Below are 22,281 nucleotides of genomic sequence, written 5' to 3' on the forward strand. Positions count from 1 at the left end.
GCTCCTTATAAGTACATTAGGAACAGTAAAATCAATTGGTATCACCTCCGTTTTCACCCCACCGCGGTTAAGTTGATTCACCCCCCCACCAAAAAAAGAAGGCGTGTTTCTTTATGTTTAAAGGCGATTCCAAATACCAATGTTCACGCGTGTTACCTTCAGTTTTGGGATATAAGTATTCCCATAAAAATAATTCACTTTTTTCACTTACTTTCACACTCTCCCCCCCCCCCTCTTAAGTGAATTTTCCGGCAAAAAATATTTGTTTCTTTAATAGTAAAGGATCTTCTAAATACCGATTGTCTTCAGTTTTTGAGATATGTGTCCTCATGAAACGAATTCAACTCCTTTTCACACCTGCCCCCAAAGATGACTCCCCCCTCAAAAAAAGAACGCGTCGTTTTATTTTTAAAGAAGATCTAAATACCAATTTTCACGTCTGTAACAACTTTAGTTTTTATTAGACGTAAGTATCCTCATACAATTAATTCAATTAATTTTTCTATTTTTCACCCCCCACCTCCTACCTTCATTGGATTTTCCGCGAATACCTGTTTCTTTACTTTAACAGGAGATTCCAAATATCAGTTTTTACGTCTGTAATATTTTACGTTTCAGAGATATACTGTAGACATAGTCTTTCTAAAAATTCACCCCAATTTGTCAATCCTGTTTAACCCCCATTAATTAGATTTTCAAAAAAAAAAAGTTTCTGTATTTTTAAAGGAGATTCCATATACTAACTGTCTGGTCTGTAATATCTTCGGTTTCTGAGATATAAGTATCCTCATTAAAGACATTCAACCCCTTATTCACACTTTTCACCCCTCCTATTGGGATTTACAGAAAACATAAAAATACGTGTTCTTTTATTTTTAAAGGAGATTCTAAATATCAATTTTTACATCTGCAAACTTTTGTAGTTTTGAGATATAGATACACTAATTTACAAAATACACCCCCCTTTCACCCCCCACTATTTGAATTTTCTAAAAACAAAATAACATGTTTCTGTATTTATAAAGGAGATCCCAAATACCGATTTTCAGGTCTGTAACATCTTCAGTTTCTGAGATATAAGGATCCTTATTAAAGGCATTTAACCATTTTTCAACCCTTTTCACCCCTCCTATTGGGATTTTCGAAAAAAAATACGTGTTTCTTCATTTTGAAAGTAGATTACAGTATAAGTACCAATTTTGACATCTGTAAACTTTGAAAATTTTGAGATATAGATAAACTCGTTTTAAAAATTCACTCCCCTTTCAACCCTCCACTATTTGGATTTTCTGAAAACAAAAAGTACATGTTACTTTATTTTTAAAGGAGATCCCAAATACCTTCTTTCAGATCTGTAATATCTTCATTTTCTGAGATATAAGTATCCTCATTAAAGGAATTCAACCCATTTTTCACTCCTTTTCACACCTCCTATTGGGATTTTCTGAAAAAATACGTGTTTATTTATTTTGAAAAGAGATTCTATACACCAATTTCTACGTCTGTAAACTTTTACAGTTTCGAGATATAGATACACTCTTTTAAAAATTCACTCCCTTTTCACTCCCCATTATTTGGATATACCAAAAACAAAAACATACGTGTTTCTTTATTTTTAAAGGAGGTTCCAAATTTAAATTTTCATGACTGTAATCTTTTCAGTTTCTGAGACATAAGTCTCCTCATAAAAGGTGTTCAACACATTTTCCCCCCTTTTCACCCCCCTTCATGGGATTTTCCGAAAACAAATATTACGTGTTTCTTTATTTTGAAAGGAGATTCTAAGTACCAATTTTTACATCTGTAAACTTTTGAAGTTTTGAGATATAGATACACTCATTTTTAAAATTCACCCCCCTTTCAACCCCTCACTATTTGTATTTTCTAAAAACAAAAACATACATGTTTCTTTATTTATAAAGGAGATCCCAAATACCGATTTTCAGGTCTGTAACATCTTCAGTTTCTGAGATATAAGGATCCTTATTAAAGGCATTCAACCATTTTTCAACCCTTTTCAATCCTATTGGGATTTTCCGAAAAAAAAATACGTGTTTCTTTATTTTGAAAGTAGATTCTAAGTACCAAATTTTACATCGGTAAAGTTTGAAAGTTTTGAGATATAGATATACTCATTTTAAAAATTCACCCCCCCCTTTCAACCCTCCACTATTTGGATTTTCTAAAAACAAAAATACTCATTTTAAAAATTCACCCCCTTTCAACCCTCCACTATTTGGATTTTCCAAAAACAAAAAGTACATGTTTCTTTATTTTTAAAGGAGATCCCAAATACTTTTTTTCAGGTCTGTAATATCTTCAGTTTCTGAGATATAAGTATCCTCATTAAAGGCATTCAACCCATTTTTCACTCTTTTTCATCTCTCCTATTGGGATTTTCCGAAAACAAAAAAAAGTGTTTCTTTATGTTGAAAGGAGATTCTAAATACCAATTTCTACGTCTGTAAACTTTTACAGTTTCGAGATTACACTCATTTTAAAAATTCACCCCCTTTGCACCCCCCATTATTTGGATTTTCCAAAAACAAAAAATACGTGTTTCTTTATTTTTAAAGGAGGTTCCAAATTTAAATTTTCATGACTGTAACATCTTTAGTTTTTGAGATATAAGTCTCCTCATAAAAGGTGTTCAACCCCTTTTGCCCCCCTTTTCACCCCTTCATGGGATTTTCCGAAAACAAAAAATATGTGTTTCTTTATTTTTAAAGGAAATTCCAAATGCCAATTTTTATTACTCTAAACCTTTAAGTTTTTGAGATATAGATATCCTCATTTTAAAAATTAACCCCCCTTTTCACCCCCTTAGCGACGGAATATCCAAAAATCCTCCCTTAGCGTGGACCTACATGTTAATATGAATGTATTTCCAAAATTTCATTTCTCTATGTCCAGTAGTTTCGGCTTGGCGATGATGAATCAGTCAGTCAGTCAGTCATTCAGTCAGTCAGTCAGTCAGTCAGGACAAGTTATATATATAGATGATAATTCTGCTATCTTTGTCTAGTCTTTTGACAATTGTGTGGAATTCCTTTTCTCTCTTTTAACATGGATATGTTGTTGGTCTGTCTGAAATTAGTGTCATCGATTTCCCGACACCACTTTAAGCATGGCAAACAGTGTTAGTCTATGTATACTAGGTCAGTAGCGTCATCTTCTCACTGTACGTTTTCTTCCTGTGAGCTAAGAGCTTGAGAAAATGTCGAATTAAGTGATACTCCTCAGTCCAGAATTGAAATTATGGAACTGACCGAAAATTGAAACCGGGGTCTTGGAATAAGAAACATAATAATAATAATAATAATAATAATAATAATAATAATAATAATAATAATAATAATAATAATAATAATAATAATAATAATAATAATAATAATAATAATAATAATAATAATAATAATAATAATAATAATTGTACCGGGCGGTACACCTCCACGCCGCTAATTCAAACAGTGCGCCAGTTGAAACTCCTCTACTGGAGAAAGCCTGAACTTTAACAACCACATTAATTCTAGGTCTTCTCAGAAGATGTCTTTACCGTAAATTTTGAAGTGTTCTGAACTATGTCGATTTCGATTTGTTTTTGTTTTCTCTGTAGTAAGAAGTGTGAACATTCTCTTCTAGATGGCACTACTTAAGAACTACAATTGTGCACCCTAGTGCGAAGTGAAGGAACTTTTTTTTGAAGAAATTTGCTATTCATAAGTTTGTTCTTTGTTAAATTTCTTTCAGTTATTGTTTGGGTTGGAAGTATAACCCTTCTCTTTCCGCCAGTTTTGAATTTGACCAATGAGGAATTTCTGTAATTAATTTTCCACCAATAAGGTGTTTCTTCTTCGTCTGGTGTATTAGTTTTTGCTGTCATCCAATAAAATTTTGTGGGCGGGTTGTAATCATTCATGAAACGTCTCGAATTTTCCACGCGGGTATATAAACTGCTGATTTTCTGGTCTCCTGGCCACTTCAGTAACATCTCTCCTAGTGTGATTATGTAGCAGGGGGCGGGAAGCGCCTCTTTCTTCGGGCAGCAGTTCATCGATAAGGTAATGGCCGTTTAATAACTTCATTTCTTGCTAGCTCAGCAGTTTAACCCTCGGGACAGGTTCGAAACTTTTCTCATGTAACCTATCCTTAAAATGTAATAGACATTTGGTAAAATTTTGGCTTTTTAACTATAAATTGGGATAGAGAGTGCCTAACCCTCTCAAGCTCCCACTCATATTGTTCTGAGGTGACTACGTTTTCATTTCCTTTTTTTTCTCCCTTCGTAATGTAAATAAGTTTTCTTATCGTGTCACCTCCGTAGTATGGGATTAGACCTTGCATAAGCGGCCTAGTGCCAAATAGGTTTTAAATATGTATTGGGAGTGCAAGTTACGCCTCCATTCAACTCTGAATTTTGGGCCATGTAATTGACCTGTTTCTTTACTTAATAGGCCTCAGTAGATTGGGTATCATTACCCCTGTTCTTGTGTGCCTGGAGGGCAGATTGAAGGTGGAGTTCGGTGTGGCCTTTGAATAGGCTTGATCTTTGAGAGCGGGTTTGCTCTTTCTTAAAAGTGGATTTTCTGTGTGCCTCGAGGAGGCTTTACTGGGTAATTGGGAGCAAGTGCTCCTTGGCATGATTGGGGTTTTCTGCCCCTTTGTTGTACCTTGTATATAGGTAATGTTGGGCTTATAGCTCAAGGATTGTGAGTCTGGGGCTCGAAGCCCAAATCCAGTAACAAACTGTAATTGTACTTCCTTAATTTGTTGATCTGCCACTTGGTACCTGTTATATTCTGTTATTTATTTATCTTGAAAAGAAAATATAACCTTTGTTAAAGTTTTAAATTAACTTTAATTTCGTAAGTTGACACCTATTCCACCCAGCACCTTCTTTCACATCTGCTGTTCCACAGATACCTCGGAATAATAATAATAATAATAATAATAATAATAATAATAATAATAATAATAATAATAATAATAATTGTGCCAGGGGACACCTCCCCCATCTATTTAAACAATGCGTCTCCTCCACTATGGCAATGTCTGACAGTGATTGAGAATTTTAAGTCTTTCTAAAACTTCTCCGATGGTTAGATGGCTATAGCATCTATTTTCTAGCGATCCCTGTTGGGCCAAGTCGCAGTTAATAGCCAGAGAAATTAAATTTGTTATAGTTGTGAGCCTTTTTACTAATTATTGTTTTTTATATGCCGAAATTGTCAATCCTTCATCTGGTTCCTCCTCTAATGTAATCTGCCTGTCACATGCCTGTAACTCAGCTCTCTAAGCAATCATTGCCCGGGGTGGCGGGGAGTGTATGGAAATTTTGCTTATCAGCGCTCTGGATTCTAATAATCTCGAACATTACCTGTGGAGCTATTTAAGGGAGCGCTTTCGGGCCGTCTTGTCTGATTTGCTCCGGTGATTGAGAGTGCGACTTGACGGAGGTTACAGGGGGTAGGAGGTAGGAGTCAGAGGGTGACCGGCTTGAAGAGGATCCAGCGCTTTCAGGTTATGGCAGAATTTACCTAAATATGTGATTGTAATGGCGTGTGTTTCGAGGGGAAGATTTCAGTAGTTTTCTTTAAAATTTAATACGTAATATTTTAATTTTTTGATCTGAAATGTAGAACCTCCTGTGCAGTCTTCGGACTCAATTTATTTTCCCTACTGGAAAAATATTTAATGTAAGGGAGCACGAGTGGTGACCCTCGGAACTCTCTCCTTCTACTTTTAAGCAGGGTGACTAAGATTCTCAACCTGCAAATTTTGAAAATTATTCTTGGCCTTAAACGTTCCCCTTTTAGTCACTCTTTTTAAAAGAGATTAGCCTCTGTGTCATTGGGCCTTAAGGCCACGTAGGTTTTTGTCTTTTCCAGAACGTTCTTCTAAGGAGTGCTGGTGTTTCACCTCCTTGTCCTTTGTTAATGGCCTGCCATGTCATAATCTTTTCTTTACCTTCTTAAGGCCTAGTAGAATGGGTACTATGCCTTTGTATATTACTTGTGGCTTTGCGGGTAACCGTGTCTACGCTCAGGTTCCCTTGGGGAACAATACTGATCCAGGTTGTGAAATTTTGTAATTGATAATCCCACCATGGGACAACCTGTGTATGAACACATTGGTTAATAGTGTAACTGAGAACATAACAAGCGATTTATCGCTTTATTGAGGCTAGCCTCTAGGTATCTGGAGCTCAGACTCTATAATGTGTACCTGCTCAGAGCAATTCATTTTTTTGGGCTGAAATGTAGAATCTTCGGACTCAACTTATTTTCGCTACTGGAAACACATTGAGCACGAGTGGTGACCTGTCCGGAGCAATTATGCTCTTTTATATGTAGGTCAACGACTGGGAGTTTCTCCCATTTAATCTTGTACCTGATTAAGGACTTCGAAGTTCAATGTACTGTTGGAGCCCTTTAGCTAGTTTCGCAGTATTCTCGTAATGTTTTTTCTTACATTCTGATATGATAATCTCTTTTGCAATATCCCCTACTCATCATATTTTCTTCACCCGAAAAGTCCCCCAATCCTATCCTGTAGCATTTAAAAAAATGTTCACTCAGTAATTATTAAATAGATCATAGATTGTTGGTAAACTTTATTCAATATTGCCCACCCGTTTCCTCCCTTTAATCTTAGACAAAATTGTATTACATTTCTGTATCTGTTTGTACACGTACTACTACGGTCAATAAGTTCATGTACTGGCGCCTGCAGAGCAGGCAACACAGTGTACACCTACGTACGTATTACAGTCAATATGTTCGTGGACTGGCGCTAACAATTCAAGGATCACATAGTCTTTTGACCTGCCTTTTCGCGTCTTTTTCCCGTCGTGATGATTCGGGTGGTTTCGACTTGATCATCTCAAACGTTTTGCTAGTGGATTTCCCAAATTTTTGTCAGAACTTGACATTTGCCCGTTGCTCAAACTGCGACATTCTCAAGTTCCACCTCTGACATTCAACAACCCTTCACAATAGAGACCGTAGTTTTACTTATACTGTATGCACGCAATTGCCTCTTGCTGAGACTAGCGAAGAACTGTCATAGTAACATCCTGTGGTACAAACTCTCCGCTGTAATGCATTACAACGACACTAGACTAACAGTCCGCGAACTTAATGACTCTACTGCGTATATCTTCACATGCCGTAGAAGTTTAACTACACTATTAGCTCTGCATTCTGGTAGACCCATCAATATTTTTGCAGAACTTGTGAACTGTTATATTTAGCTCTTTTCTTTCTTCTTCAGTGCCCCGGAGAATACTATAGGTTTTACTAGATACTTTAGGATGTTGTTCAAGATTAGATAGTGTATATTAAAATCTTGATATGGTAAGAGCTACTCACATACAATCTCATAGCAGAATGATCCACTCAGCTGGTAGCCACTACGACAGGTACAGTTCCCAGTTCTTTGGTCGCAATAACCACCTTGACCAAATGATGCGCATCCCAGCATTGTGCAGTTCATTACCGGTCCTGGTCCTGAGGCTGAAATTTAAAACAGATCACATGAATATGGGCATAAAATATTATAACAAACGTATATATATAAAACGCTTTTATAAGGGTTGTTCAGTTGAAACAGGGATAGACCTGGCAACATTGCAAATAACCGACAGAACAGCCAAGAAGTGGCAGAACTGCATGGTTTGATGTTTGTAGTAACAGCTCAGAACGTGGTCAGTCTCAGACTAAGTAGAGGAAAACGTTGAAGGAATGTATCATACTTATCCAAACGAATGCAAAGTGACATGACTGAGTTCTTGTGCGTTGACGAGGGAAACTATTACGAAGTGTGCTTGTAGTAACTCATGTCAACACTCTGCCAATGCAACAATATACAGCCGGCTCTGTCTTTGTTAGAGTCTTGTGGATCACCCGCCTTATAGACAAGCCCCTTGCAACGGTCACACCTGTGGTCTGCCGGAGAAACTCCTGAAGATCAAGAGGTTCTTGATGATGTGGAAAAGTGGTTCTACCAGCAAGCAGCGTCTCTTATTGTAGAGGGCTCTCTGAAATTATCATTAGCATTGTGCCGTTTTGACATGTAAGGGAGCACGAGTGGTGATCCTCGGAAATCTTCCCTTCTACTATTAAGCAGGGTGACTAAGATTTTCAACCTGAAAATTTTTAAAATTTTCCCCGGCCTTAAACGTTCCTCTTTTAGTCACCCTTTTTATCAAGTATGTGTGAGCTTCTAGACACCGGCTTATATTAACTAAAACGTCATATGATGCAATCTCACAGGTAGGCCCTATAGTTTTTAAATACATTGGATAAATAATTCTTCCATCGGGATTAGACAGTTTGACAAATACAGAAAAGGCCTCAAAACTTCAGAAGGCATTTAGACTACTAATATAGGATCACTACAATAAAAGAGTAATGCTAAATTGAAACATTACAAAACAGTTGTCCTACCAGAAGATCTATATGAATCAGATGATGATGATGTAGCAAATATTTAACTCCAATACATTAACATTATCATTACTGGCGAATTTTGCACCAACACCAACACTACTCCAAAAATATGCCACCCTATCCTGTGCTAATCTTGTCGTTTCTACGTAACTACTACATCTGCTCTAATCTGCTTGTCATTCACACCTTGGTCTGTCCCTACCGTTCTTACCGCCTACACTTCCCTCAAAATCAACTGAACAAGTTATGGGCGTCTTAATATGTTTCGTATCATTATATCACTTCTTCTCATCAAATTTAGCCAAATCGATCTCCTCTCACCAGTTCGAGTCAGTATCTATTCCTTCGTGATTCGATCTATCCATATCACCTGCAGCATGTCCGACTCGTTGGCTGAATGGTCAGCCTACTGGCCTTCGGTTCAGAGGGTCCCGGGTTCGATTCCCGGCCAGGTCGGGGATTTTAATCTTCATTGGTTAATTCCAATGGCTCGTTGGCTGGGTGTTTGTGCTGTCCCCAACATCCCTGCAACTAACACACCACACACAACACCATCCTCCACCACAATAACACGCAGTTACCTACACATGGCAGATGCTGCCCACCCACATCGGAGGGTCTGCCTTACAAGGGCTGAACCCTTGAACTTACCATTCCATCGTTGGTCGGCCACGGCTGCTACAGTAGAACAATCTAGAACTCTTAAATCATGGGTCGTTGCGGGAATAAATTCGGTCACGATCTTAACCAAACGATGGGGTTCAGAAGAGAGCCTAACTACTTGAAATGAGGAGCAAAATGTGCTTACTAACTTTTATTAAATCGAAATAGCACGACAACATTATTAATTTTATATACATTCTTGAAATTAAAAAAATGAATTATTTATTTTTGAATGTTTCAAACACAGTCACATTGCATAGCGTTGATTTGTTTCTTACAATATCGAAGAGTTGCTTCGGAGAAGTTAGTACATTAGTGGACAGCGAAACTGAAAAACTGAAAAAGGGAAGACCTGACAACCGGGCACATATTATTCCAAACGAGAACTGAGAGTTAATCCACACGATCCGTGGAAAATCTGACTTTGAACAAGTAGAACGCCGGATTTTCTCTCAATTAAGGTTATCCACCAGTCGAATACCCTTTACGGATACGGAACACCCGCCGAATGGACCCTTAATCGAACCAAACTGACTATCAGTTGCTTTGGATAGGTTGCGAAATATTATGGGAAAGCATGGTGTTCACTACGAGTTGACAGCGTCATTCACAATTGAAATAAAATTCCACCATGTATTTGTCATTCATGACACCCTTAAGTGATAAGGTAATCCCGATGCTAAATGTGCATCACCCAAAACAGCTGTTCGGAAGGAACCAACAACAACATGATCCGTGAGGATCTTACGTCAGGTCGTTCTAAAGGAACAAAACTGCGAAATGCAGGAAACACTTAGTCATCATGCATTTAAAAGAAATGCCAAACACTGAAGTTAATTAAAAGGTGGAAAGTCACTTGAAAAGTATTATTATCGAACCGATTTTCAGGTTAGAAATGGTTTTGTTACCAGTCCACATCGAAAAATATTACAACTTTAAGGAATTCTTTCCCTTGAAAAACAATGACTACCATTACAGATCTATCTATTTATTGTCTGTCCCAACACACTACTTATAAAGTGATTACTTAATTAAATTCAACTACGAATGAAATGAAAATACGACAAAGATTGAAAATAAAATAGTGTTACTGGCTGACGAATCGAAACCGCATTCGCAACTCAAGTCTCACACTAATACACTGAGTGTCAATATGCACACTATCAAAACGAAACGGACGTCAGAACGATAAAACAATTAAGTCCATAAAATAAATTAACACATCGAAGTCATTAAAGCTTGCAATTATTATTATTATATCTGAGACTTGAGTGTGTACAGCTGACATCCCAGACCTATCGTCGGGCTCACTTAAAATCTGTACATCCTAACACTAATCTCTATGTGCATGATACCTTCCAAATTCTATCGTCGGGCGTGAACTAGGACGTCTCATCATCAGTAACTCCAAGGATAACATGTGACGTCCCAAATCTATCGTCGGGCGTCAAAATGGGTCGCACTACGCATCCCTTAACATATCAGGCAAACTAGCAATTTCAAACAAACTCTGACATTAATACTAAACCTGGTCAGACTAATAACACACAACGGAACAACGTCTCTTACTATTAAACGAATGCAAGTCGAAAAATACAGTAAGTCTCTATATCGTTACAATACGTGGACTCGAAAATAAATATACGTGACGAACAATTCTCCACCTCAAACACAATCTCAGCCTGTGCACTGAAGTTTTAGGGAAGCAAATGATAATTCCCAACACACGTCTACCATAGTGGATGCCTTCAAAATAATAATCATCACTACCGCATTAGAAACTCTCAAATCGCCTATCGTCAATTCCAAATATTTATATCAATGACATATCCAGTAAACGAAATTCAATACAACACCAACCATGTGTCCTAAATGCTCTTTTATCCTTGAGGTCACATTATCTTAATATCCATACGGGCTTTAAGTAACAAATCATTGGACGTTTACTACCAAGTTTTTTTAACCTTTTCTAGAGTCGTTTTCACTTGGGATCTTACTAGAAATCTACGGTGCTTCACACAGTAGTCGTCTCAAATTTCGGATTGGTAGCGGAAAACACTACAGCCTGCCTCAATACAGCCTGTTTCCTAAATACTTCCTCGGTAAAATATAGCCTGTCTCAAACTCATTCTCCTAGCCTTATTCCAGCGGTATCACTTAAAATCCAGGCTTCATTTCATCTTCAATGTTCCTATCCCTCTCATCTCTACATACATATAAATTCTCCGCTCTCAATCTCTTTTTCTTATATTTCCAAGACCCTTTTTCATCATTCAATCCTCCGGTGAAAACAACAACCACTATAAAACACACCTCTTACTTTACTGTTATTATGACTTTCGGACCTTGAGGATCCAAGACCACACCGCGATTTTTCGTATCATTGATATACACAATGTCTCGAAATTTTACTTCCCATGAATAAATGTAACTCTATCGAATTTCACTGAAATTTTCTAAATGCCTGCGATCCTTATAAAAATATACTGGTTAAATGCACTTTTAACATAGAAAAATTTCTTTATCCCGCGGTAGACATTATTATTATTATTATTATTATTATTATTATTATTATTATTATTATTATTATTATTATTATTATTATTATTGACAAACATTTCCGATTTTAACTGATCTTTGAAATTTAGGTATTCGCCACGACTAATTTACACTTATAACTTCCCAAAAATTCCACGCTTTGGACAATATCTCATCGAACATTAACACCAAATTTAAACGTCGCATTTACAGTTTCTTGACGTGAAATTTGCACACTGAAATTTTCACATGCTGACCAAAAATTACAACGCCTTTCGCCTGATAATTACCAATATCAACCCGACAATCATCTTGAAAAATTTGTTGGGACAGAACAATAACATCTAACTACGACATAATACAAATATAGACAGACCTGCACAATGGAGTCATTCCCAGTATTCTGGCTACATCGTCGCCAGCTGACCTCGTACTTTAGCCGTACATTTTCACAAATAACATTATCATTTCCAACATCTCACTCTTACTAACACTGCCTTTTCCACACGATACAAAATTTACCACACAAATCACGCACTTTTCTATATAATTTACACCACGAACTTCCCTCGTTCTGCAGTCAACTGCGACTGTCTGGCTCGTTCCCAACGTTGTCTCTCTCTGTTACTCCAATAAAACAGGTGTTCAACAGATAAAGGGAGCAGAACTACTCTGAATAGCTTCCCCAACTCTCTTACCGCTTTCAAACGTACATGAGATGATATAATAAAATCTACTGTGTATATTTTAACAAACGCCTACACTTTCATAGTTCGTCGGCAAACGTTCAGAACTTTCAATCACCTTCTCTGGCTAACCGAGTATGTGGACCTCAGCCACGGACATGTATTTAGTTATTTGTAGATCAATCTGGCGCAATTTTCCACTGACGACGGGTGGAAGCTCCCGCGGCTTCAAGATCCAGATCGACACTGAAAAATATACGGTGGGGGTTCCTTTTATAATCCCAGGAGGGACGCTACCCACACTATTAAGCTTGATTGCGTAATCTGCCAATTTTGCGTCCAATAGACCAATTTTGATGAGACTTATCCCAGACTTCCAGACAGGCTTGCAATTATTTTAGATGTTAATCTTATAATTTTACCACACTCACAACAGGGGAAATAAATTATTTCTGCCCGTGCGTTTCGCGCGTTTTCTTCATCCATTGACCTTGGCACGTGGAGCTAGTTCACTGATCTGATGCTGACATGTACTTAGGCTTAACTGCATTTATGTTTTTCCCTGGGGGTTCTGTCTTCACGTAGGGTTCACGAATAATTTAACTTATTTCTTTCTTTCTTTACTGTATTGCCAAAATCCCTCGTTATATAGAATTCCATGAATTTAAAGAATTATCGAGGTCCGCCGAGGTGTCACGGTATTTCACGAGCTTGCCGTGAGTGAGATCCTTCCCACGCGACATCGGGGCTCTTAGGAGCGCAGCATGGCTGCCCTCAAAAATAAAAGTAGCTTGTTGATACCAAATAAATATTGAGGGAAAAAATATTTTTCTCACCGTAGAATTATGGGTTCAGGGCTGCAGTCAGTTAGAAATATCCACACGGAATTATTATTATACCTTCAGCATTCTTCTGTAACACCACATTTCAAAAGCTCCTATTGTCTTTCTTTCTGAGCTAGTTATCGTTCATGTTTCACTTCCATACAATGCTACGCTCCAGTCGAAAGTGTTCAGAAACATCTTCCTAACACCAAAATCAATGTTCGAAGTGAGCAAATTTCTTTTCTTAAAGAAGGCCTTCCTTGCTTTTGCTAGTCTGCATTTTATGTCTTCCTTACTTCTGCCATCGTTAGTCATTTTACTACCCGAGTAACACTATTCATCTACTTCCTTTAAGACTTCATTCCCTAATCTAGTATTTCCTGTATCATCTGTCTTGGTTCGACTGCACTTCATTACTTTTGATTTTGTACATTGTGTACATTATATTGTATAAAAGCCATTTGTAAATGGAGGATGTGCCTGTTGGTGGTATATGTTTAAATAAGTAGATAAATTTTAAAAAAACTGATTTTTATACTCACATGATATGCACCTTGTGTGACTGAGGTCTGGTCGCATGTTGGTTGGACATCTACAGTACGCACCGTCGCAGTAGCTGCTAACAGCATCACACTTCCTTCCACCAGTACATGGACTGTCGATACCTGCAAGTGGAAATTTACAGAGCCATATTTAGAAACAGTGCCAAACCTAGACAGCGTCAAAATTTGCCGCCCACCACTTCTATAAACAATAGAACTGAATCGATCATTTGAAAACGGCCACACGTTACAAAATTATGTATTTGAGTAAAAAAAAAAAGAAGACTGTTTAATTCTTCATTACGTTTTTGTACCAGAATCCTAACTCCTACAATCTACCACTTTCCAAAACCAAATTTAAAACACAAGTGCATATTAATAATATATTGTCCCACACAAAGTGCGGGGTTGATTAGTTAATTGTTTTCAAAATGATTGAGAAATATGTTTTACTTTTATATGTTGAATGGAAAATACTCCTTGTGGGACAGTTTTCATTTTCTTAATGTCTTAGCAGACAAAGTACGAAAAAAGTAAAATTAATCAATTTCCTAAATTGTGCCGGAAGTTGAAGTGCTAAAGGCTCCGGGAATGTTCCAAATTGTGAGACTTGGATAGCTCTATCAAACTAAAAAAAAGTAAAATATTAAAATCACTTCCGTAGTAGCGGCGCTAAGAAGTTCGCCCCCCCCACCCCCCACCCCCAACGCAATAATTATTGAAAATGGGTCCCTTGTTACCTGATATATTATTACAATGAACAGCTTGTATACAATCATTATTAATGGCATTCTAATTCTACAAACATAAATTCCGGTCGCAGTGTAAGTCTTGGGTCAGAAGTGGAAATTATCTTAAATTTTAGGTCATTTCTGAAATAAAGTAGAAGCCCACCACCTATTTTGTCAATACGGTCATGACGTAATATTGAGTATCCGTGAGGGTTAGCTGCCGATGACGGCATGTCTGTACGCATCCAGCTTTCACTGATTCCAGTAATATGTACATTGTTCACTTCAAAAATAGCCTGTACCTTTTCCAGATGAGCTACTAATGAATGGCCATTACAATACTGACAGCTGTGAGCTTGCATTCGGGAGACAGTGGGTTCGAACCCCACTGTTGACAGAGTTTTGACGGTTTCGTAAACTTACTTATTAGAAATTGCCGAATCCTATTCAGATCTTTAATTTTCCATTATTAAATTTGTTATGATATACAACTGACCACGACGTATTCACAACGACAACTAACCTCCAACTGAGCGCGGGGCGGTGGTGGTGATTACTGATTTAAGAGGAAGTACAATTTGGCAACCATCCCCTATAAAACAATAATCAGAGGCAAAAAATGAAAGGGATCCGACACTTCGAAAAATGAAGGCATCGACCAAAGAAAGACAAGGGCCACGAAGGGCGTGAAAATGAAAGTCTCCCTAGCCCTCGGAAACCTAATAGCGTCGGGGTCGGAAAAGAAGAAGAGTTGACCAAGGGAGGTCGGATAGGATAGATGAAAATGAGAAGACCAGCACAAGTAAGTGGAAGCAATGCCAGGACTCAGCTAAGGGCCCCGTGGTCGCCAACCCAGGCTCCAAAATTTCGAGACTCTGGGTTCCCTTTTAGTCGCCTCTTACGACAGGCAGGGGATACTGTGGGTGTTATTCTACCGCCCCCACCCACAGGGGTGCGCGCGGCGTCAATACAGCGCCATCTTATAACAGAGTATACGTGTGACGTGACATATTTAGCACAAATTTTGCCTTATTTTGAAACACTATTTCCTGAAAAACACGTTTCGTATTTTCATTTTTCTTTTGCAAGAGGTAGCCTCCTCCTTCATCTCTCAATTGAGACATTAAACATAATCCTAACTTAAATACTCTCGGTAATACATGCGTTCTACCCAAACACTAAAAGCGTCTTAAATGTTGCTTTCCAGTGCCCGTTGTCGAGGAACCTAAGTCTACGTTATAAGCTATTTTATTTATCGTATGGCTTTTAGTGCCTGGGGTATCTGAGGACGTATTCGGCTCGCCTGTTACAGGTCTTTCCATTTGACACCTATGGGCGACCTGCATGTCTGGGTGTGATATTATTATGATAATGAGGTGCCGGTCTGATCTAGGCTTGAGGTCTCGATCCGACGGACGAATCACCATCAACAGCGTCATATGCCCTCACTCTATATGAGCACTTCGGAGGGGTTTGAAATTCAATCCAGGCTCTTTGCCACGCAATCTAGTGATTAGAAAATGTGTACCACCACCTTTCCTGCCCTGCTGGTCAACATTCTGATGACCGAGCTCGATAGCTGCAGTCGCTTAAGTGCGGCCAGTATCCAGTAATCGGGAGATAGTGGGTTCGAACCCCACTGTCGGCAGCCCTGAAGATGGTTTTCCGTGGTTTCCCATTTTAACACCAGGCAAGTGCTGGGGCTGTACCTTAATTAAGGCCACGGCCTCTTACTTTCCATTCCTAGACCTTTCCTATCCCAAAAGCAAATAGCAATAAATAAATAAATAAATAAATAAATCTGATGGTGACATTGTTTCCTCCAACGGGACTCCAACCGGCTAACCACGATGTTATAATGTACAGAACTGACCCCTTAACGATCATCCACTAGGCAGGCTATAATAGCCATAGCTGCTAACTGCTCACAAAAATTGTTGTAAATTCTACTACTAAATAATCACTTTTTATACCACGAAAAAACGCAAGGCCACACAACATGCATATTCTTATCATACCCAGCTAAAAGTCCTCAGTATATGTCAATTCCTTCACAGTTACTGCAAATCATGAATGGAACTATCTGCTAGAGCAAGTCAGAGAGATATCGGTGTCCAAGACATTTAAACGTGCATGCACAAAATATCTTACAATTATGTGCACACTTGATCTACAGGAGTAGTTATTTTGTTCCTAATAATAGGGACAGTCTTCATGGGATACGTGCTGCCGTGACGGCAAATATCATTCTGAGATGCCACAGTTATTAACCGTTACAAACCTCCTATCGGCTGTTCCATACTTACGTATCGATTTGGTACAATGAATTTGAGGGGGATTTCCTTTCATAACGCTACCCTCACACGATTTTTTACCTTTCACTTCGTCTTACCATTCACTGTATCTAACTAATCCAGCTCCTCTTCATCCACCAAACAGGTTCAAATAACCCATTAGGTCTTATTAGTACCGGTAACTCAAATAAAATTCCCTTCCACCCCTACTTTTCCTTTAAGGACATGTTTGGATTGTATTATAATAGAGGTTTAAACTGTTGGTTCAGTTTAAACTTAGGTTTATCTGTTAGTCGTGTATTATAAAACTTAATCTTAAGTTTAACTAGAGATTAATTTTACTGCCACTCATCTACCGTTTAAAACTTTAAACTGAAGTTTAAGAATACATAACATACATGGCAGAAGGAATGGATCTCGAAGATATTTTTGAAATATTTGAAGAAATAATACGCGATGACGAAGAAGTGGTTCAAATTATTGAACGACCACGGGTACTACGAGTTTTCTGAGCAAGGGGACGTCACTTTCATATGTGGAATGAAAAATAGTTTTTAAATAGGTTTAGGCGTACAAACAGACTGTCACAAACCTACTTCAGCAAATTGGTGCTAGAATAAAACATGCAACGAAAAGGTAAGAATGTAAAAATGACTTTTTGAATTGTTTGAATGTCAAAAGTGTAAATTTTAGAAAATAAAGTAACTTCCTTCAGTTTCAGAAATCATGTTGTAGAACCCCTCAGTCAGCTACTAATAGCATTGCGGTTTTATGCCTCCCGTAGTATGTTTATTAAAATGGGAGATTTCGGAGGAATTCATAAGGCCACTGTTTCCCGGACTATATAAATATTTTTTGTACTAATAGCACAAGCAATTCTATCTCCTTACAAGTAAAATTAGGACAACGATTATTGCTTTTATCCACCATTTTACCTACAAGAGGTAAATAAAGCATTATCGATAGTCATCTTTTCTTGCAAGTCACTGCAAAACATTATCGATAGTCACTGCTAACACAAACACCCAGTTCCCGGGCCAGAGGAATTAATAAGAGGAGATTAAAATCCCCGACGCGGCCGGGAATCGAACCCAGGACCCTCTGAAGTGAAGGCCTCAACGCTGACCATTCAGCCATTCACCTCAGTTTAACTTAGGCCGACCATTATAAGACTCAACACTGGTTTAAACTCAAGTTACAGTTTAACTCAATCTTCAATTTAAACCCTCATTATAATACAGGCGCACTGTTACTAACTCTCTTAGAACCATATATAATTGGAGACTCAGATAAGTTTACATCCGCCAGCCCATTAGCGACACCTGTGCATATCCTTCCTACTTCCTCTCCTCTTCCCACCGTCTACTTGATCCTTCCCATGTACTTCTCAAGTGAGGTGGATACTCACAGTGCAAGAGTAACTTTTATTTCACAGGACTATATAAATATTTCTGTACTAATAGCACAAGCAATTCTATCTCCTTACAAGTAAAATTAGGACAACGATTATTGCTTTTATCCACCATTTTACCTACAAGAAGTAAACAACTTTTTATTTCTACAATTACCAAGTGTTTATGCATATATTCAAAACTCTACTTATTTTCTGTAACATTGTGCTCTTTCCCCTTAACTTTTATAAGTTCTTTTACAAGTTGCTGTACGTCGTACAGACACAGATAGGTTTTATGGCGACGATGGGACAGGAAAGGGCTAAGAGCGGGAAGGAAGCAGCCGTGGCCTTAATTAAAGTACAGCCCCAGCAAATGGGAAACCACAGAAAACCATCTTCAGGGCTGCCTGCAGTGGAGTTCGAACCCACTGTCTCCCGAATACTCGATACTGGCCGCACTTAAGCGACTGCAGCTATCGAGCTAGGTTTTATAAGATGTAATGTACAAGTAGTTACATAGGTTTTAAGTTTAATAGGATATTTTTTGCTGATTTGTAATTAGTTATTTATCATTCCGATTCTCTTACTCGTCAAGTGTAAGACAGGGACAGCTATCCCTAACGTTGTCACGACAAATAAATATATCTGTCTAAAGAACACAATACATAACAAGCACGAATTTCGATAAACGTTATTTCCTTGCGAAAAACCAGGCTGCATGGATTGTTTTGGACAGGGGCGTAGCGAAGAGGGAGGGGTACTGAGGTTAGACCCCCCATGGAATTTGTACAAAAGAAAATAATCAGAAAGTGACAGTTAACAATTGAAAGTCGACTCAAGGGTTGGCTCTTTTTAATATTCATAGAGACACAACTGTAAATCAACATATTTCTTGAATCTATTTTCTGACAAGCCTCGAAAGTTGTATTTTAGATTATAATCTGAACATACCACTCGCCGTAAAACTCTTTACTTTGATCATATTGTTCTTTTTCTGCATTTTAATGCAAAGATTTTGTAGCGTACCGGTACTGCAATTTGGCTACGCTACTGGTTCTGGAGGTTTCATTTCTAGAACCCTCCCAAGCCTTGATAATAGAATCGGTCCCAGGAATTCAGATCATAGCCTATGATAAACAGGAAGCATTACGCACGGAGAATGAAGTACGTAATATTCCGTCATACTAATGAACGATAATATCCATTCAGACGAAGTACATCATGTTTAGTTGAGGGATTAACACAACACCCATGTGGTCCAAACAACGTGTGACCTAAACCTTCTTCTCCTGATTAGAGTGTGCAATGAATTCTTGGAAGGTGTGACAGATCTGTATGTGCTCATTCAGATTCTGATAAGGTGGATGATAAAGTAATCCGTCCAGATCCGGATTTAGAGTGTGTGGTAGATACAGTACTTCTCAACGTAAACTTTCACTTCTTAGAAGATGGTACTTATTGCCATCAACAGGCCCGGTGACAGGATTCTCAGGCCCCTGGGCAACTGAAAAGTCCAGGCCCATAAATTCCGTACCCCCCTCACTTAATTTAGACCAGAACTGCGAACTTGCACGTTATTTTATAAGCAAGGCTTACCTGATCATGAGCTCCTGGCGGTGGAGTTTGCACCAAAAATTGCTGTAATAATGGTGTGAAATTGGTACAACATTTTTATCGGTGCAAACGCGGTGTATTTGTGGCGCTAATTTGGTGCAAAGGCGACAGTGGATGCATAGATTTTACACCAATGAAACATGCAACAAAACTGCGCCATAATTACATCACATATTTTTAAAAAAATTACATCATTTTTGCTCTAACTCTACTGGCGTAAAAGAGAAGTGATTTTACACCGTAGTTACACCAAACATGAAGTACATTCATTAGACAATTTCTTTAAAAATGTTCGAAAGTTTCACCAAGGATTTGGGTGCATTTGTGGAATCACCTTGGTGTCATTTTAGTGCAAAATTTGCTCAATGTTATTCATATTTTTTGTATTCTTATTGGCACTCAAATTTGTTTAAATTTTGTTTTAATTTATTTTTCTCAGGGCCCCTCGGCATTGTTCCCTGTTCCCCTCGATGCCACCGGCCCTGGTCATCCACGGTAGTGATAACTAAACGTTTTATATATAATTATATTAAAATGTATACATTTTATCAAAGGAATATCGCTGGGTAAATAGTTATAACAACAATGTACGTATTCTGTATATAATGAAGTGGCCTGTCACTCTGGCCTCAACCGGACGAATTGGTCGTGCGGTTAGGGGCGCGCAGCTGTGAGTTTACATCCGGGAGATAGTGGGTTCGAACCCTACTGTCGACAGCCCTGAAGATGGTTTTCCGGAGTTTCCCATTTTCACACCGGGCAACTGCTGGGGCTGTACCTTAATTAAGGCCACGACCGCTTCTTTCCCACACCTAGATATTTCCCAACCCATCGTCACCATAAGAAGTATCTGTGTCGGTGTGACGTAAAACAAAACAAAAAAAAAAAACACTGGCCTCGCGGGCTGCCAATTGAACAGGTCTGCCGTACAGCTTGCACTCATTATGTCCCGGTTTATTAGTTTCCTAAAATGGCATCTCTACTTCAAGACGACCTGGGAAACTGCGTCCAATCCAGCCACACTTGCATCCCGTATGCAATGGAGTAATGTTTAAAGTTTGACACCGAGTATAGGAAGTACTTACCGAACAAGTTTGCCATACGGCTTCGATCACGTAGCTGGAGATGGTGGGTTCGAATTCCACTGTCGGCAGCCCTGAAGATGGTTTCCGTGGTTTCCCACTTTCACACCAGGCTCTTCCTTTAAGGTCACGGTCGTTTCCTTCTCAATCCTAGTCCCTTCCTATTCCATTGTTGCCATAGGACTTGTCTGTGCCGGTGCGGGAGAGAGGGAGAGACACGCACGCCCGCACACACAGTCACACACACAGAGTGAGAGATTACTTACCAAGACCACAGAAGCGGTCGCTGAACTGGACTAGACCTGGCTCGCAGGCACATACTTTGTTGGGGTAGGGATTGCAGAAGGAGCCAGGCACTCGGCAGTCGCTGAAGTTTCCACAACTGCGCCCAAGAACTGTAAACAGGAAGAGACAAATAAAGACATAGGGCCGTTTTCATCAACGTGGATTAAACCTTAACCCCGAGTTGTACAGTTTTAACTCTGAATTTGACTATTCATTCTGTTTCATCAAGGAGGGTTAAATTTATCTCTAGGTTAAAGGCCGGAGTTAACCCCTCCTTCCCTTGGGTTAAACAGTTAACTCGAGGTTAAAAGCAATATGCCCGCTGTAAACCATGCGTTTGGTGCAGAGTTGCTTTATTTAGACGTGTTAAATGTTGTTCCTAACAGAAATAGGCCTGTAATAAGACGAAATGACTTTCAAAATCTATCTGAGGAAACCGTCGTCAGTAAAGTCGTCGAGAATACACAACTGACCGGAACAGGACTCTCTCTCCTATACTAAAGGTATTACCGGGCGAGTTGGTCGTGCGCGTAGAGGCGCGCGGCTGTGAGCTTGCATCCGGGAGATAGTAGGTTCGAATCCCACTATCGGCAGCCCTGAAAATGGTTTTCCGTGGTTTCCCATTTTCACACCAGGCAAATGCTGGGGCTGTACCTTAATTAAGGCCACGGCCGCTTCCTTCCAACTCCTAGGCCTTTCCTATCCCATCGTCGCCATAAGACCTATCTGTGTCGGTGCGACGTAAAGCCCCTAGCAAAAAAAAATACTAAATGTATTGATTGCATTAAGGTTTAATATCATAGGGTCGTTTTATATAATGGTCGGAGACAACAAGGGTTATTTTTCTGTCAATTGTCAAATATTCAGTGATTCTAACCTCAAAATTCGTGATATAGTTCCAAGATGGCCTGTAACGTGGGCATTGCTATTAAATACCCCTGTTATTTTTCCCATGTGTTCTCCTTTTCTTTTAATTTTACACCGTCAGTCTTCTTGCATTCTATAATGCTTTGGTACTTGGTGTCTAATTCAATAAGTAATGTTTTTTCTAAAGCAGGCGATTTCGTGCCCCTATTTCTCTTCTGAACTTCTTCCAGTTTTCGATCACTGCAATCATCACGATCACGAAAGAATAATATCTACCACGGACCTGAGAAGAAACGAAATACCGCGCAAGAA

The 22,281-nt window shown here is 38.8% G+C and overlaps 1 protein-coding gene across 2 annotated transcripts in view; it reads right to left on the bottom strand.

Moving 5' to 3' along the window:
* LOC136871993 (multiple epidermal growth factor-like domains protein 10) overlaps positions 1–22,281 on the bottom strand; it is a 105,509-nt gene that overhangs the window by 31,231 nt on the left and 51,997 nt on the right. For both annotated transcript variants that reach the window (XM_067145792.2, XM_067145786.2), the window contains exons 3-5: positions 21,084–21,212; positions 13,704–13,826; positions 7,371–7,514 (exon numbers count right to left, since the gene is read on the bottom strand). In XM_067145792.2, coding sequence (XP_067001893.2) covers positions 7,371–7,514; positions 13,704–13,826; positions 21,084–21,212 — 396 coding nt within the window. The remainder of the gene's footprint in view (positions 1–7,370; positions 7,515–13,703; positions 13,827–21,083; positions 21,213–22,281) is intronic.

The sequence above is a fragment of the Anabrus simplex genome, chromosome 1, assembly GCF_040414725.1.
Source record: "Anabrus simplex isolate iqAnaSimp1 chromosome 1, ASM4041472v1, whole genome shotgun sequence".
Classification (NCBI taxonomy): Eukaryota; Metazoa; Arthropoda; class Insecta; order Orthoptera; family Tettigoniidae; genus Anabrus; species Anabrus simplex.